Source organism: Ursus arctos, unplaced genomic scaffold (assembly GCF_023065955.2).
Source record: "Ursus arctos isolate Adak ecotype North America unplaced genomic scaffold, UrsArc2.0 scaffold_14, whole genome shotgun sequence".
NCBI lineage: Eukaryota > Metazoa > Chordata > Mammalia > Carnivora > Ursidae > Ursus > Ursus arctos.
Window position 1 is genome coordinate 39,401,075 of NW_026622808.1, and position 17,265 is coordinate 39,418,339.

At 37.3% G+C, this 17,265-nt stretch overlaps 1 protein-coding gene across 1 annotated transcript in view; it reads right to left on the reverse strand.

Annotated features, from left to right (window-relative positions):
* Nucleotides 1-17,265, reverse strand: part of DNAH12 (dynein axonemal heavy chain 12) — a 199,297-nt gene that overhangs the window by 19,657 nt on the left and 162,375 nt on the right. The window contains exons 61-63 of the mRNA XM_026501080.4: nucleotides 8,570-8,728; nucleotides 8,300-8,444; nucleotides 232-382 (exon numbers count right to left, since the gene is read on the reverse strand). Of these exons, the coding sequence (XP_026356865.3) occupies nucleotides 232-382; nucleotides 8,300-8,444; nucleotides 8,570-8,728 (455 nt within the window). The remainder of the gene's footprint in view (nucleotides 1-231; nucleotides 383-8,299; nucleotides 8,445-8,569; nucleotides 8,729-17,265) is intronic.

The following is a 17,265-nucleotide window of genomic DNA, read 5'->3' on the forward strand; positions in this document are numbered from 1 at the left end:
TGATCTCAGGGTCCTGGGATTGAGCCCCGTGTCCGGCTACCTGCTCAGTGGAGAGCCTGCTTCTCCCTCTCCTCCCCACTCATGCTTCTCCTGCTATCTCTCTCTCTAATAAATAAATAAATGAATAAATAAATAAATAAATAAAATCTTAAAAAAAAAAAAAAAAGAAGTGGCCATTGAGCAAGACAGTTTATTTATAGGTTCTTCAAAGTGTGCAGTAGGTGGACTTACTAGCCATAGGGTCCGCTCCGGGAGACAGCACAAAAATTAAAGGGATGGTACAGTTTGAGTCCAAGTAACTCTTTGTCAGATCAAATGGTGGAGGCTCCACGAACTTCTTCCCTAGTTTGTCAGTTACGTAATTCGTTATAGCGGGAGTTATCTGTTAAAGAGAGAAACGATAAGCCCTTTAGAGTAATTTTCATTTCACCTAACAATCGTGATGATTACTGAAAACTGACAAAGAGGACAGTTTGAGTCTAATGATCAAGAAAAGCATGCGGCATTTCATAGACAAAGTGCGAATTTCTCTAATACATAAAAGTGTCTATAAATTGATAGGACCAGACTAACAATCCAAAAGAAAAATAGGCAGAGACTATGAACAGTGTATAGAAAATGACTTATGGATCCATTTATAATAATGGAGCTTAAACGTACGAAAAGGCGCTCAACCTCGCTCAGTATAGCAGAGGTTGCAAACTGTCTCCCTGTTAGTCTCCTTGTGGTGAAACAACCCCAAGTTTTCCCAACTTTTCCTGTACTTAGATGAGGCTGTGTGATTAAGTTTCGGCCAGAGGGATGCAAGTAGAAGTCAAACACAGAGCTTTCAGAAGGTATTTTTATAAGGTAACTGTTTGCCTTCAATATTCTCTTTTGCTCTTCAACAGCTGTGGTATTCATGAGCCAGATTCAATCTCGCTAATGAGGACCACACTCTAGGGGACTTTTCCTAGTATGAGAGAAAGCGCTTGAATGTCTGGACGATCTCAAAAGCAGAGCTGCCCTGCCAGTCCTCAAGCATTTGCTCTGGGCTCTTAGGCGAGAGAGAGATTCACTTCTATTTTATTTAGGCTACTGTATTTTAGGTCTCTTTGTTACAGCAGCTTAGTCTTACCCAAATATTCATAATTTTAAAGAACACAAATGATAACTATGCTTAGATACCATTTTTTGCCTATCAGATTGTTAGGTAAAGGGACAAGGATAGTGTCTGTGTATTGACCCCTAGAGGGTTTCCTTTACAGTATGCTGTTAGCTCAAAAGCCCATTGGCATCAAACTCACACTTTCGCGTATTCAACTGTTGTAAACATAGCCCAAATAAGCAGATGTTTAGCTGTTGACACCTGCCTACTTTGCACCCAACATCTGCTAGTTATAGATAAGTCCCAGGACATAAAGACCCCAAGCCACTGCAGCCCTTCAGAGCTCCAATCCAACGGCTCCAAACCATAGTGCTGCTGAGAAACAACCCCAAGACACCATACAAACCTCTTCTCTCTTCTCCCAAGGGAGTTTCCTTGCCCTCCTCCCCTTTCGAGTTGTGGGACCCTCAATCCCCAAATCCCAGCATCTGGAGAGATTCCTGCTGGGAGGGACGTCTCTCCCACATGCAAGCTTGTTAAAGCATCATCCAGTGGAGCACTTGTGTGCCTGCTACCACCTCACATCCACACCTTCCCCCGCCTCCATCAGTCCCCAAATTCCTCAACCCCCACCCCCCCGTACAGATTAGCAAAGATCCTAAAGTCTGGCAACATTCTGTGTGGGGAAAAAAACTACGGGTTAAACAGATACTCTCATACACTGCTGTGGAAAAGCAATCTGGTGTAACTTCCATGGACGGCAATTTGACAGTATCTATAAAATTACAAATGGGCAAATCTACTGACTCAGCAATTTTCTTCCCAGGACTTCATTCTGAGAGATAGCTGCACATGTGAGAAATGACTTTGGATTAAGGTTATTTATTGTAACATTTTTAGAGTAGATAATATACATATTGTAAAGGTCCATCAATAGGAAATGGTTAAATTACGGCATACTCTTATAATGAAATACCATGCAATTATAAAAAAGAATGTGAAAGCTCTTTATAAACTGATAGGGGAAAAAGCAACATGCAAAACAGTGGATGCAAACCATTTGTGTTAAAAATAAATGGAAAAAGAATTTATGCGTATGTTTATATGTGCATAAAAGGGTAATAAGCAGTTAACACGAGTTGCCTGAGGGAAACGATGCTGTGAGCCTGGGAGACGCAGACTGGAGGTCCACTTTTCTCTGTATTCATGTATTCAAAATAGGAATATGTTACTTATTTATAAATTACATTAAAATTAATTTGAAGCAAAAGAATTATACTCATCAACATTAGCAGAAAATAAGTATGAATAGGTATTCGATATCACCTTCTAAATGCCAAACAACTTTCTAAAGTGAAACTGTAAGAATTCGGTGGAGGGAGGAGAGATCATCACAGGCTTCTGGGTCCTGGCAGAGAAGGGTCTGCAGTGTGTGGAATAGATGGGAAGGAGGGATACAGTCTTCTGTAGGAGAAATTTTGTGTAGTTGTGAGCAATTCTGTAGGTTTAAACGGTGGAAATTTCCAGAGGTTTCAAAAAGATAAGAATGGAATTGCAGAAAAGAGGCATGATTAGGTAAGGTAACAAGACTGCTAAGCTGTACTTCCGCCATGATTCTATAGGTACTGAAAGGCCGCTGAAGGGTTTTCAAAAAAGAGCTCATCATGATATAACAGACTATTTCTTTAATAACTTCACATGAGCAATGATTAAATCTTTTTTTTTAACCATAACACTATGTATAATTTTTTTCTTTTCTTTTTTTTTTTTTAAAGATTTTATTTATTTATTTGACAGAGATAGAGACAGCCAGCGAGAGAGGGAACACAAGCAGGGGGAGTGGGAGAGGAAGAAGCAGGCTCATAGCTGAAGAGCCCGATGTGGGGCTCGATCCCACAAGGCCGGGATCACGCCCTGAGCCGAAGGCAGGCGCTTAACTGCTGTGCCACCCAGGCGCCCCTTATGTATAGTTTCTATCTAGCACAGATCTTCGATGTAAATTTTAAGGAAGGGGAGATACTGAGGACACAGAGACCTTGCCCCCATTACTCTATGCACAGATCAGGGCAATGTTCCCTGAGATGATGTAACTGCAATCAAGTATGATAATTTTCTACAGAAAAAGTACCTTGTTCCAGTAATTTAATATAAGAAAAAGTTGTAAGATTTTTCTGCAAGATTTTGATCCTTCACGTAGATACTCTAGAGAAGAAATTATGGAGACTCGAACAGACCTGGAGATGAGCTTTGTGGTGGTTAATTTTAAATGTCAGCTTTGCTAGAACGTAGTACCCAGATATTTGGTCAAATACTAGTCTGTATGTTGCTAGGAAGATATTTTAAAGATGAGATTAACTTTTAAATCAGTAGACTTTAAGTGCACTCCTCTCCATAATGTGAGTGGGCCTCATTCAATCTTTGAAGGCCTTAAGACAAAAAAAAGACTGACCTCCACGGAGGAAGAAGGAATTCTGCCAGCACACTGCCTTTGGACTTGAGCCGCAATATGGCCTCTTCCCTGGGTCTCCAGCCTGCAGATTTTGGACTTGCCAGACTCCACAATCATGTGAGCCAATTCCTGTAAATCTCTGTCTGTCTTACCTGTCCTATTGGTTCTGTTTCTCTGGAGAATCCTGACAAACACAGGCTTTAGCTGAACTTAGTTTAATTCAATTCAATTCAATTCAATTCAATTCAATTCAATTCAATTCAATTCACAGACATTTACTGAGATGTCCTTCCAGGCACTGCTTGAAGTCCTGGAGACACTGAGTAAAATAAGACATGGGTTCTGACCTCCAGAAGCTCAGAGCATAATGGGAGATGCTAACAAACGAGCAGACCATTACTGCATGTTCCAGAGCGGTGAGTGCTGTAATGCTGAAGCACAGGCTCCCCAGCGTGGCAGACTAGGCAATAACTCCACACTTGGCATTGAAACAACACTTCCATTGGCCATCAGGGAGCCATTCTGTGGAGTGCAAACTAGGCAAGTATTTCCCAGATGCAGAGCTAATCATTCCTAAGTTTACAATGAAAAAGGGAGGCTATTGGTGATAAAATAATGAATACAGCATTGTTTTGGCTTTAAAGGGACCTACTGTCTAACGAAAAGAACATATACATATATATACACACACGACTGTCAGGTAGGAAAGAATGAGGTAAGTTTTAACAATGCACAAAGGTCTTTGAGAGTTAAAATAAGAAATACTCAGGAGTCTAATAATTATGTAAGCCTCTGTTTGCGTCTACTCAGAGGCTAAGTGAAGCATTAGATGATGCTCCTTGTGAAGCTTTACTAAAAACATAAAACGTTAAAGAAAAAGTAAAAACTCCATTTTATACATGGAGCTCAGAAAGATGAAGTTGACTTTCTCAAAGTTTAAACCACATGTATAGTTTTTGGTTTTCCATTTAAAATTTTTTCTTTTGGGTAACTGGAGGATGGGCATTAAGGAGGGCACTTGATGTGATGAGCACTGGGTGTTATACACAACTAATGAATCATTGAACACTACATCAAAAACTAATGATGTACTTACTATATGTTGGCCAATTGAAATTATCATTATTGTTATTTTAAAGATTTTATTTATTTGTCAGAGAGAGAGAGAGAGAGAGCACAAGCAGGGGGAGTGGCAGGCAGAGGGAGGAGCAGGCTCCCCGAAGAGCAGGGACCCCGATGAGGGACTCGATCCTGGGATCATGACCTGAGCTGAAGGTGGACTGAGCCACCCAAGCATGCTGGCTTACTGAAATTAAATTAAAACAATATGTAATTGGAAATGCATTTCCTAATGAGATGAAATAGGATCTAACTTGTCATTAGCATTTAATGAAAGAGAAAGGTATATTCCACTGAAAATCAATCAGCCCAGAGACTAGAATAATATTATTCTTGTTAACAGGAGGTAAAAAGATTAAATATTTTATATGGTAAAATAAAATAAGCATTAGCTATCAAAAAAAATTTTTTTCTTTTGTAACACCATAATCACCTTTCTTGAATGTCTGAAAATCATTATCAGCCTGTTTATTTCACCTATAGAAAGATTTTTGTGTCTGTTGACCATCTGTATGTCTTCTTTGGAAAAATGTCTATTCATGTCTTCTGTCCATTTTTTAACTGATTATTTGTTTTTTTAGGTGTTGAGTTTTACAAGTTCAGTCTGGAAAACAGCATGGTGGTTCCTCAAAAAGTTAAAAATAGAACTACTCTATGATCCATCAATTGCACTACTAGGTATTTACCCAAAGGATACAAAAATACTGATTTGAGGGATACATGCACCCCAATGCTTACAGCAGCATTATCAACAATAGCCAAATTATGGAAAGAGCCCAAATGTCCATCATCTAGTGAATGGATAAAGAAGATGTAGTATTTGTATACAATGAAATATTATTCAGCCATAGAAAAGAATGAAATCTTGCCATTTGCAATGACATGGATGGTGCTGGAGAGTATTGTGCCAAGGGAAATAAGTCAGTCAGAGAAAGACAAATACCATATGATTTTGCTCAATTGTGGAAATTAAGAAACAAGACAGATGAACATAGGGGGGAAAAAGAGGCAAACCAGGAAGCAGACTCTAAACTATAGAGAACAAACTGAGGGTTACTGGAGGGGAGGTGGGTGAGGGAATGAATGAAATAGATGATGGAGATTAAGGAGGGCACTTGTGATGAGCACTGGGTGTAGTATGTAAGTGTGAATCACTAAATTCTATATTTGACACTAATATTATACACTAATACCTGACACTAATATTATAGTATGTTAACTAACTGGAATTTAAATAAAAACATGGAAGAAAAGAAAAAAACATTCTGTGCATGTTTAAACGTATAAAATTGTGACATGTATAAGATTTTCTACCATCTTTTACTTCCAGCCAATATGGCCACTTCTGCTAACATGGCCATATAACAGATTTACACTCTCATATAAACAACTAAAAATGCACAAAATTTTAAAAACAACCATTTTCAAACACTGGGCAATCCAGACAACAGGTGGTACCAGACTTTGATCTCTATGGAAGAGGAAATACATGAGGTGAGATCTATTATCCCTTTAGCTGTCTTCAGGGAGGTACATTACAACCTGTGGAATAGGAAAAGTGATTGAAAGCAGAGCAACACAGTGTTGTTGACTTGGGAAGATGGAAATCAGAGTTCAAAGAAGGAGGTCACTAGAAGTTGCAGAGTTCAAATTAGAAGGGAACTACCTGTAAAAAAGAAAGAAACCTGCATAACCGTACCCTTGAATCTTTGCTGAATACAATGGCGTGCATGCAGAGACTAAGAAAAGAGTGACTGGAGAGCTATGAACTGGAGATCTACAAAGCTAACAGAGTTCATGCAAGACTGGGAATTATTCAAGCTCCCAATAGCCACAGTGGAGAGCCTTTGGTGATCACTTGGAGCATTCAGTAAAGTCCCCAGAAGGGTCACACTTTAGTAGTGGAGCTAAACTATCCATTGAGTGAAGGCTACATTGGTGTTAACAAATGCTAAAATAACCTTTGAAAGGAACAATCTGAAATTAAGTAATGTAACTATGTAGCCAAAGGGATTGGTAACCATTTTCTACAGAGGGCTACATAGTAAAAACTTTAGGGGCTATGGGCCACATACAATTTCTGCTGCACATTCTTTTTCTTCTTTTTTAAAACAACTCTTTAAAATGTAAACACCATTATCAGTTCATGGGCTGGACAAAAACGGTCATGGGGTGGATTTGACCCAAAAGTGTTGTTTGCTGACCCTTGAACTAGCAGAATAAAACTCTACAATCTTTAAAAGAACATAACAAAATCAAATTATCAACAATGTCTGGCATCCAATCAAACATTACTGGGCAGGCCAAGAAGCAAGAAAATATAATCCATAACCAAGAGTAAAATCAGTCAATAGAAACAGATCCAGAAGTGATGGAATTAGCAGTTGTTATAACTGTGTTCAAGATTTTTATTTATTTGACAGAGAGAGCACAAGGAAGGGGAGCAGGAGGCAGAGGGAGAGGGAGAAGCAGGCTCCCTGCTGAGCATGGAGCCCAGTGCAGAGCTTGATCCCAGGACCCTGGAATCATGACCTGAGCTAAAGACAGACACTTAACCAACTGAGCCACCCAGGTGGCCCCCCTCCCCAATGAACTTTCTAATAGTGAAATATATAATAGCTGAAACAAAAAAAATTTTTTTAAAGATTTATTTATTTGAGAGAGAGGGAGAGAAAGTGCACCTGAGTGTGTGCAAGCGGGGGGGGGGGAGGGAGAGGGAGAGGGAGAGAAAGAATCTCAAGCAGACTCCCCACGGAATGAGGAGTCCCAAATGGGGCTCAATTCCATGACCCTGAGACCATAACCTGAGCCAAACCAAGAGTTGGTTGCTTAACTGACTGAGCCACCCAGGAGCCTCTGAAACAAAAAAATCAATTGGATAGGAACAATAGCAGATTAGACGCTATAAAAGAAGAAATCAGTCAACTTAAAGATAGAAATCGAAACTATATAATCTGAAGCACAGTGATATAAAAGATTTAAAAATAATTAACAGAGCAGTCATCTACGGTATAATACCAAGCAGTCTAATGTATATTTATTTGGAATCAGAGGGTAGAGTGGCAAAAAATATTTGAAGGGGCACCTGTGTGGCTCTGCTGGTTAAGCCACAGATTCTTGGTTCTGGCTCAGGTCATGATCTCAAGGTCATGAGATTGAGCCCTGCATCAGGCTCCATGCTCAGCATGGAATCTGCTTGAGATTCTCTCCCTCCTCTGCAGCCCCTCCCCCTTCAAATAAATAAATAAAACCTTTTTAAAAAAGTATTTGAAGAAATAATGGCCAAAATTTTTCTCAAGTTGAGGAAAACTGTAAACCTACAAATCTAAGGAGCTCAATGAGCCTGTTTATCTAGAATGAGGGTCAAAGAACCAAATAACAATAACTTTAAACTTAAAACAACTTATTTAAAAAATTTGAGTATAGTTGACACACGTTGTAACATTAGTGTCAGGTGTACAACTGAGATTTAATAAGTTTATACATCATACTCTGTTCACCACAAGTGTAGCTACCGCCTGTCCCATTACATCGCTTTTAGAATATCACTGACAGTATTCCTTATGTTGTGTCTTTAATTCCCAGGACTTATTCTTAAATGGCAAACTAACTGGATTCCAAATAGAACACATTGGTCTTTTTACCTTATCAGGTCTTAAGCACCGAAGAATTATTATTTTCTGTAGTTCATTTAGTTTTTCATCCATTGGTCCTGGAAATTTAGCATTGTGTGGTTCTTTACTGTCATAAATTTCCCGCCATTCAGTTATATGTTCACAAAAATGCTTCCTAATGGAAAAAAAGCTTAATAGTTGTTATTTCATTGGAAAATAATTTAAAAAGAGATTGTTAAACAAGGAGATTACAAATTTACCTATCCTTGTTCAATGCTGTCATCAAGTTTAAACAATTACCTGAGATCTTTGAAGGCAGGAAATTCACTTGCACGACAAATTTCCTCCCAGCTTTTATCCTGTAGCCAAGTTGGATCAGGATTTTTCTCAGCACTCTTAAGACTTACTCCTCCAGTTAAAAGAAACATCAGTTCCTGGTATTCAATCTCTTTCTTTGCCCTGTAAAACCAAAATAAAGATTGCTATAAATTGCTGATTTTAAAATGGAATGAAATCAATTTCTGCTTCTCTAGCCTTGATAAAATAATCAGAGGGGTGCCTGGGTGGCTCAGTCGTTGGGCTTTGGCTCAGGTCATGATCTCAGGGTCCTGGGATTGAGCTCCACATTGGGCTCCCTACTCGGCGAGGAGATTGCTTCTCTCTCTGCCTTTCTCCCAGTTCGTGCTCTGTCTCTCAATAAATAAATAAAAATCTTAAAAAAATAAAATAATCGGAACTAAATTACTCTACTCCCATAAACAATTGGAAAACTAGGTAAAGTGAATGAAACAACTGTTTTTGGAAATTACACAACAGCCGGTGCAACACTGTGGTCCCTGAAAAAAGGGAGACAATTATTTTTTTTTTTTTTAAAGATTTTATTTATTTATTCAACAGAGATAGAGACAGCCAGGGAGAGAGGAAACACAAGCAGAGGGAGTGGGAGAGGAAGAAGCAGGCTCTCAGCAGAGGAGCCTGACGTGGGGCTCGATCCCATAACGCCGGGATCACGCCCTGAGCCGAAGGCAGACGCTTAACCGCTGTGCCACCCAGGCGCCCCAAAAGGGAGACAATTAAGGTGGTCCCTATGATTGCCCCTCAGCTATCCACCTGGAGGCACTTTCCAGACTACAAAGCAGAGAGGTGATAAAAATCAGTACTTGATAGTATTGCGGAGTTGAATAAACAGAGATCAGAGTTAAGTATGGCTGAGGTGGCAGAATCGGTGGGCAGAGTACCAGAGACGAGGGAGATGCATGGAAAAGAGGTCCAGAAGTCTGCATGGGTATCCTCTTGATTCTATTGCTAAATGCTAAGTCATATACAAATAGGGTAAAACTACGGGAGACAAGGCAAAGAATATCCGGGGAGCTGTAAACTGAGCAGCTACCAGAGCTTACCCAAAACTTGGAGACAGGAATTCCTGCCAACTAGAGTTGAATCTTCATCGAACACCAGAGGAATTTAGAGGCAACATCAGAGGGATCGTGCCTTAGTAGCAAAGCTAACCTAGCCTTAGAATAAAGCCTATTCTAAAACTACCAAATGAAAGCTTAAAAACAAGCCTTGAAAACATCAAACTAATCCAGTAATTTAAGTACCTGAAGAAGTAAAGTCTAATGCTCTTTAAAGGAATAAAAGAAATCCCAGCATTTATCCATAACCAGGAGAAAAAAATCAGTCAATAGATACATCCAAGTGATAGAGATAATACACAAGAAGATAGGAATGTTAAAAGAGCTATTACAAATATGCTGAAGGAGTTAAAGAAAAATGAACATAAGGAATAGAGAAACAGGCAACAGAAAAAACAACCAAATGCAACTTCTAGAGATCGAAAGTATGAAATCTAAAAGAAAAATTCCCTGATTTCGATCCAAATGTAGAGAAAATGAAAGGATTCATTACCAGTAGATATACAGTAGAAGAAAGGTTAAAGAAGTTTCAGGTAGATGGAAATTTGAAATAACACAAAAGAATAAAGAGTGCCAGAAATGGTAACTATGTAGGTAAACATAAATACTTGTCTCTTATTATTTAAGTCTCTTTAAAAGATTACTGACTATTTAGGGTGCCTGGGTGGCTCAGTCAGTTAAGCATCTGCCTTCAGCCCAGGTCATGATTCCAGGGTCCTGGGATCGAGCCCTGCATTGGGCTCCCTGCTCCTCGGAGAGCCTGCTTCTCCCTCTCCCTCTGCCTACCGCTCCCCCTGCTTGTGTTCTCCCTCTCTCTCTCTCTCTCTCTGTCAAACAAATAAATGAAATCTTTAAAAAAAATTAAAAAATGAAAGATTACTGACTAGAGCAGAATAACAATGTGCTATGGGGTTTATAACATGTATAAGTGAAATATATGACAATAATAAAACAAAGGCTGGGAGGAGAGAGATGGAAGTATGTTGTTGTAAGTTCTTATAATTTTACCTGAAGATGGACTGTGATATGTTAAAAGATATACAATAATCCCAAGGAAGTAACAAAAAGAATAAAATAAAAAATTATAGCTAGTAAGTCAACAAAGGAGATAAAATGGAATCATAATACATTCTCAATTGAAAGAAAAAGAAAATGAGGAAATGGAACAAAAAACAGATAGGCAAAACAGAAAGCAAGTTGTAAGACAGTAGATTTAAATATAACTCTATTATCTTATTGAATGTAAATGGTCTAAACAATTTCACTAAAGGCAACAATTATCAGGTTGGATAAAAACAAAGAAGACCTAACTATATGTTGTCTACAGAAATACAGCTTAAATATAAAGACACAAAGTATGGAAAAATATATACCATGCTAACACTATTGAAAAGAAACCTGGGGTCTGTAATAGTATCATACAAAATAGATTTCAGAGCAAAGGATAGACCAGGGATTTAAAAAAAAAAAAGAAAAAGAAAGTCAATTTATTAAGAGGTCGTAGTAATCCTAAACATTTACACATGAAAATACAAACAAATATTGATAGAACTGTCAGAAGCAATCTCCATAGCTAAGAGATTTCAAACCTCTCTCAAAAACTGATTGAACAATTACACAGAAAATCCATAAGGATATAGTATAGACCAGCTTGACCTACTTGGCATTTATAGAACATTCCATTCAAAAACAGCAAAATACAGATTCTTTTCAATGGCATATAGAACATTTGCAGAGATAAACCACATTCTAGGCCTTAAAATGTCTCATGTATAAAATTTCTAGAAAAGGAATAATTGTGGAGAGAGAAAGCAGATCAGTGGTTACCTGGGGCTGGGAGTAGCAACAGGAATTGACTAAGTAGGCACAAGCAAGGAAACTCTGAGATGATGGATGTGTCCTAAAATTGGATTTTGGTGATGGTTGCAAGTATAAATGTACTAAAAATCAGCTAGTTGTATTCCTGCAATCAGTCAATTGCATAATAATTACTTAATAAAGCTGGGGGGGGAAGGGAAATTATCCAGATAAACAAAAACTGAAGAAGTTTATCATCACTAAACTGGCCTTACAAGAAATATTAAGGAGCCTTCCTTGAGATGAAAAGAGATGGCAGTAATTAATAACAAAAAATACATGAAAGTAAAAATCTCACTAGAAAAGGTAAATAGTAAAGGTAGTAGATTCAATCACTTATAAAGCAAGTATGGAGGTTAAAAGACAAAAGTAATAAAATTCACTAAAACTACAATAGTTGAGGGATGCACAAAATATGTAAAATGTGACATTAAAAATATAAAATGGAGGGGTAGTAAAAATATTGTTTGGAATGTATTCAAATTTAAGCTACTCTCATCTTAAACTATTATAAACACAGGATGCCGTACGTGAACCTCACAGCAGCCACAAAGAAAAAAACTCCTGGTACGTACCACAAAGAAACTGAGAAAAGAAACTAAACAGGAAACTGAAGAAAGCCATCATACCACAAGGGAAGAGAGAAAAGAGAAGAAAGGAACAGAGAGGAACTAAGAAAACAGGCAAAAAAACAATTACAAAATGGTTATCATTAATTATTTTAAATGTAAATAAACTCTCCAATGAAAAGACATAAAATGGCTTGAGTGGATTAAAAAAAAGACCCATCTCTATGCTGTCTACAAGAGACTCAATTTAGAAGTAAGGATTCACACGGACTGAAAGTAAAGGGATAGAAAAGAAAGCTCATGCAAATAGAAAACATTAACAAAATTAAAGACAAAAATCATATGATCATCACAACAGATGCAGAAAAAGCATCTAACAAAATTCAACATCCATTTATGATAAAAACTCTCAAAAAAGTGGGTACAGAGGAACATACCTCAACATAATAAAGGCTATGTATGATAAACCCACAGCTAACATACTCAATAGTGAAAGCTTTTCCTCTAAGATCAGGAACAAGACAAGGATGCCCACTCTCCACACTTTTATTCAACATAATACTAGAAATTCCAGCTGCAGAAATTAAGCAAGAAAAAAAATAAAATCATCCAAAATGTAAAGAAAGAAGTAAAACCGTCACTATTTGCAGATACTTTATGTACAAAATTCTAAAGACTTTGTTGGAACTGAGAAAAGTGGAAGGAGCTGAGATGCCCTTCAACAGATGAATGGATAAAGAAGATGTGGTATGTATACACAATGGAATATTACTCAGCCATCAGAAAGGATGAATACCCACCATTTGCATCGACACGGATGGAACTGGAGGGTATTACGCTAAGTGAAGTAAGACAAGCAGACAAAGACAATTATCAAATGGTTTCACTCATATGTGGAACATAAGCAATAGCATGGAGGACCACAGGGGAAGGGAGGGAAATCTGAAGGTGGAGAAATCAGAGTGGGAGATGAACCATGAGAGACTATGGACCCCGGGAAACAGACTGGGGGTTTCAGAGGGGAGGATGGTGGGGGAGGAGGTAACAAGGTGATGGGTATTAAGGAGGGCATGTGTTGTGATGAGCACTGGGTGTTATACGTAACTAATGAATCATTGAACCCTACATCAAAAATTAATGATGTACTATATAAAATACATATATACTATAAAACTGTTAGACCTAATAAATACAGAATTGCAGGATACAGTATGAATCTATAGAAATCAGTGGCATGTCTATACAGTAATAAAGAACTATCAAAAAGAGAACTTAAGATAACAATCCCATTCACAATTACATCAAAAAAATAAAATACTTAGAAATAAATTTAATCAAGGAGGTGAAAGATCTGTCCACTGAAAACTATAAGACACTGATATAGGAAACTGAAGACACAAACAGAAAGATATTCTGTGCTCATGGATTAGAGGAATCAATATCGTTAAAATATCCATACCACCCAAAGCAATCAACAGATTGAATGTAATCCCTATCAAATTCCAAATTCAAATTCAAAAATTCAAAAATTTGTATAGAATAACAAAAAATACTGAATAGCCAAAGTGATCTTGAGAAAGCAAAACAAAGCTGAAGGTATTATGCTCCCTGATGTCAAATGATATTACAAAGCTATAGACATCAAAATAGCATGGAACTGGCATAAAGACAGACACACAGATCAATAGAACAGAATTGAGAGCCCAGAAATATATATACAGAGCCCATAAATAAATAAATACACCCTCACATAAAGGGTGAGGAACACACAATGGAGAAAGGACAGTCTCTTCAATGAATGGCGCTGGGAAAACTAGATAGCCACATGCAAAAGAATGAAACTAGAGCGCTTACACTACACACAGAAATTAATTTAACATGGATTAGACTTGAACGTAATACCTGAAACCATAAAACTCCTAAAAGAAAACATAGGTGGTAAGCTTCTTAACATCAGTCTTACCTATATTTTTGTGGATATGACTCCTAAGGAAAGGGAAACAAAAGCAAAAATAAACAAATGGGACTATATCAAACTAAAGAGTTTCTACACAGTGAAAGAAACCATCATCAAAATAAAAAGACAAACTACGGAATGGGAGAAGATATTTATAAATCACATTATCTGACAAGGAGTTAATATCCAAAATATACAAAGAACCCATAAAACTTAACAACAAAAAGCAAACAACTTGATTTAAAAAAATGGGCCTAGAATCTGAATGGACATTTTTCCAAAGAAGAAGTACAGATGGCCAAATGGCACATGAAAAGATGTTCAACATCACTAATTAGGGGTGCTAATTAGTTGTTTAACTAATCAACTAATCAGTTGTTTAAGTGTCCAACTCTTGATTTTGGCTTAGGTCATGATGTCAGGGTCCTGGGATTAAGCCCTGCCTCGGGCTCTGGTAGATATTAATCCATCTCTATCAATAATCACTTTAAATGCAATTGGTTTCAATATATCAATTAAAAAACATAAATGGTCAGAGTGGATACAAAAAAATGAGACCTAACTATATGTGGTCTACAAAAAAACCATTTTAACTATGAAAACAGAGATAGATTAAAAGAAGAGGGATGGAGAAAGATATACCATGCTAACATTAATCAAAATAAAACTGGTATAGCTATATTAACTTCAGAAACAGATGACTTCAGAGCAAGGAAAATTATCAGGGATAAACAGGGCCATTACATAATGATAAAGGGGTTAATTCTCCCAAAAGACACAGAGATTGTTAATGTACCTAATGAGAGAATGTAAAAATATATGAGAGAAAACCTGACAGACAAGAAAAAATAGATTAATCCACTATTATAGTAATGGAGAGATCCAGCAGCAGAAAATAAGTAAAGACACGGTTGAACTAAACAGTACCATTAATCAATTGAATACAGCTGACATCTGTAGACTGCTTCATCAAACAACATCAAAATACACATTCTTCTCAACCTCATATGGAACATTCACCAAGACACAACACATTCTGGGCCATAAAACGCACCTTAACAAATTTAAAAGAAGAGAAATCATACAAAGTATTCTGACTACAATAAAATTAAACCAGAAATCAATAACAGAGAGACAGCTGGAAAACCCCAAAATACTTGGCAATTAAACAACACAATCCTAAGTAATTATGGGTCAAAGAAATCTCAAGAGATACAAACATTTAGAATTAAACAAAAATGAAAACACAACTTATCCAAATTTGCGGGATGCAGCAAAAGTAATGCTCCAAGGAAACTTTATAACCCTGAATGCATTTATTGGATTTAAAATCAATCATCTAGGCTTCCACCTTAAGACGCTAGAAAAAGCAGATCAAATTAAATGAAAAGCAAGCAGAAGTGAAGAAATGATAAACATCAGGGGAGAAATTCATGAAATTAGGGGTGTCTGGGTGGCTCAGTCAGTTAAGCGTCTGTCTCCTACTCAGGTCATGGTCTCCAGGTCCTGGCATCAAGCCCTGTGTTGGGCTTCCTGCTCAGCGCAGAGTCTGCTTCTCATTCTCTCTCTCTCAAATAAATAAATAAAATATTAAAAAAAAAGAAATTCATGAAAGTAAAAACATATCAAGAGGGAAAAAAATCAATGAAACTGAAATCTGGTTCTTTGAAAAGATCAATAAAATTGATTAACCTCTAGCCAGGGTAGCTAAGGAAATAAAGAAAGAAGATGCAAATTACAAATATCATAAATGAAAGAAGGGCCATCACTACTAACTCCACTGACATTAAAAAGATAATAAAACAAGCACCTGGTGGCTCAGTCGTTTAAGCGTCTGCCTTCGGCTCAGGTCATGATTCCGGGGTCCCGGGATAGCATCCCACATTAGGCTCCTTGCTCAGCGGGGATTCTGCTTCTCCCTCTACCCTTCCCCCCTGCTCGTGATCTCGCTCACTCTCTCTCTCACAAATAAATACATAAATCTTTTTTTAAAAAAAGTAAATAAAACAATGTTATGAACTCTATGTTCTCCGATTTGATGACCTAGCTGAAATGGATCAATTCATTGGAAGGCACAATCTGCCAAAATTCACACAAGGGGAAATGGATAATCTGAATCGACTTTGTGTTACTGTATTTGTGCCGCCTTAACAAAATACAATAGGCTGGGTTGCATAAATAATGCAAATTTATTTTCTCAGAGTTCTGGAGGCTAGAAGTTTGGATCAAGGTTCTGGCTGGTTTTGATTTCTGATGAGACCTCTTTTCCTCTATTCTAGACAGCCACCTTCTCACTGTGTCTTCACATAGCATTTCTTCTGTATGCATGTGGAGAGAGAGAGCACTCTGGCAGCTCTCTCTTTTTTTAAGGACATTAATTCTATCAGATCAGGACCATACCTTTCTGACCTTATTTAACCTGATTACTTCCCTCACAGGTCTCATCTCTAAATACAGTCACACTGGAAGTTAGCACATTAAGATATGAATTTGGGGGAGACACAACTATGGAGTCCATAACTACATCTATTAAAGAAATTGAATTGATAATTAATAACCTTCCAAAACAGAAAGCACCACACTAAGGTGGGTTCTGGAGAATTCTACCAAACGTAAAAGAAGAAATTCTACCAATTCCTTGTAATCTCTTCCAGAAAACAGCAGAAGGAATATTTCCCTAATTATTCTATAAATCCCATATTATCCTAATACCAAAACTAGACAGAGATAGTATAAGAAAACTACAGACCAATACCTCTCAAGAACATGGATACAAAAATTCTCAATAAAATATTAGCAAATTGAATTAAATAATGTATAAAAAGAATAATTTACCACAAAAAAGTGATATTTATCTCAGGTATGTAAGGCTTTTTCAACATTCAAAAATCAATTAATGTAATCTATCGCATCAATAAACTAAAGAAGGAAAAAAAGCACATGCTCATATCAGTAGATGCAGAAAAGGCATTTGACAAAAACCAATACCCTTTCATGATCAAAATTCTCAGCAAACTAAGTATAGAGGGGAATGTCCTCAACTTGATAAAGAACATTCACAAAAAACCTATGACCAACATCATACTTAAAAGTGAGAAACCAGAAACTTTCCTACTAAGATCCAGAACAAAACAAGGATGTCCCTTTTCACCACTTGTCAACATCATACTGAAAGTCCTGGCTCCTGTAATAAGAAAA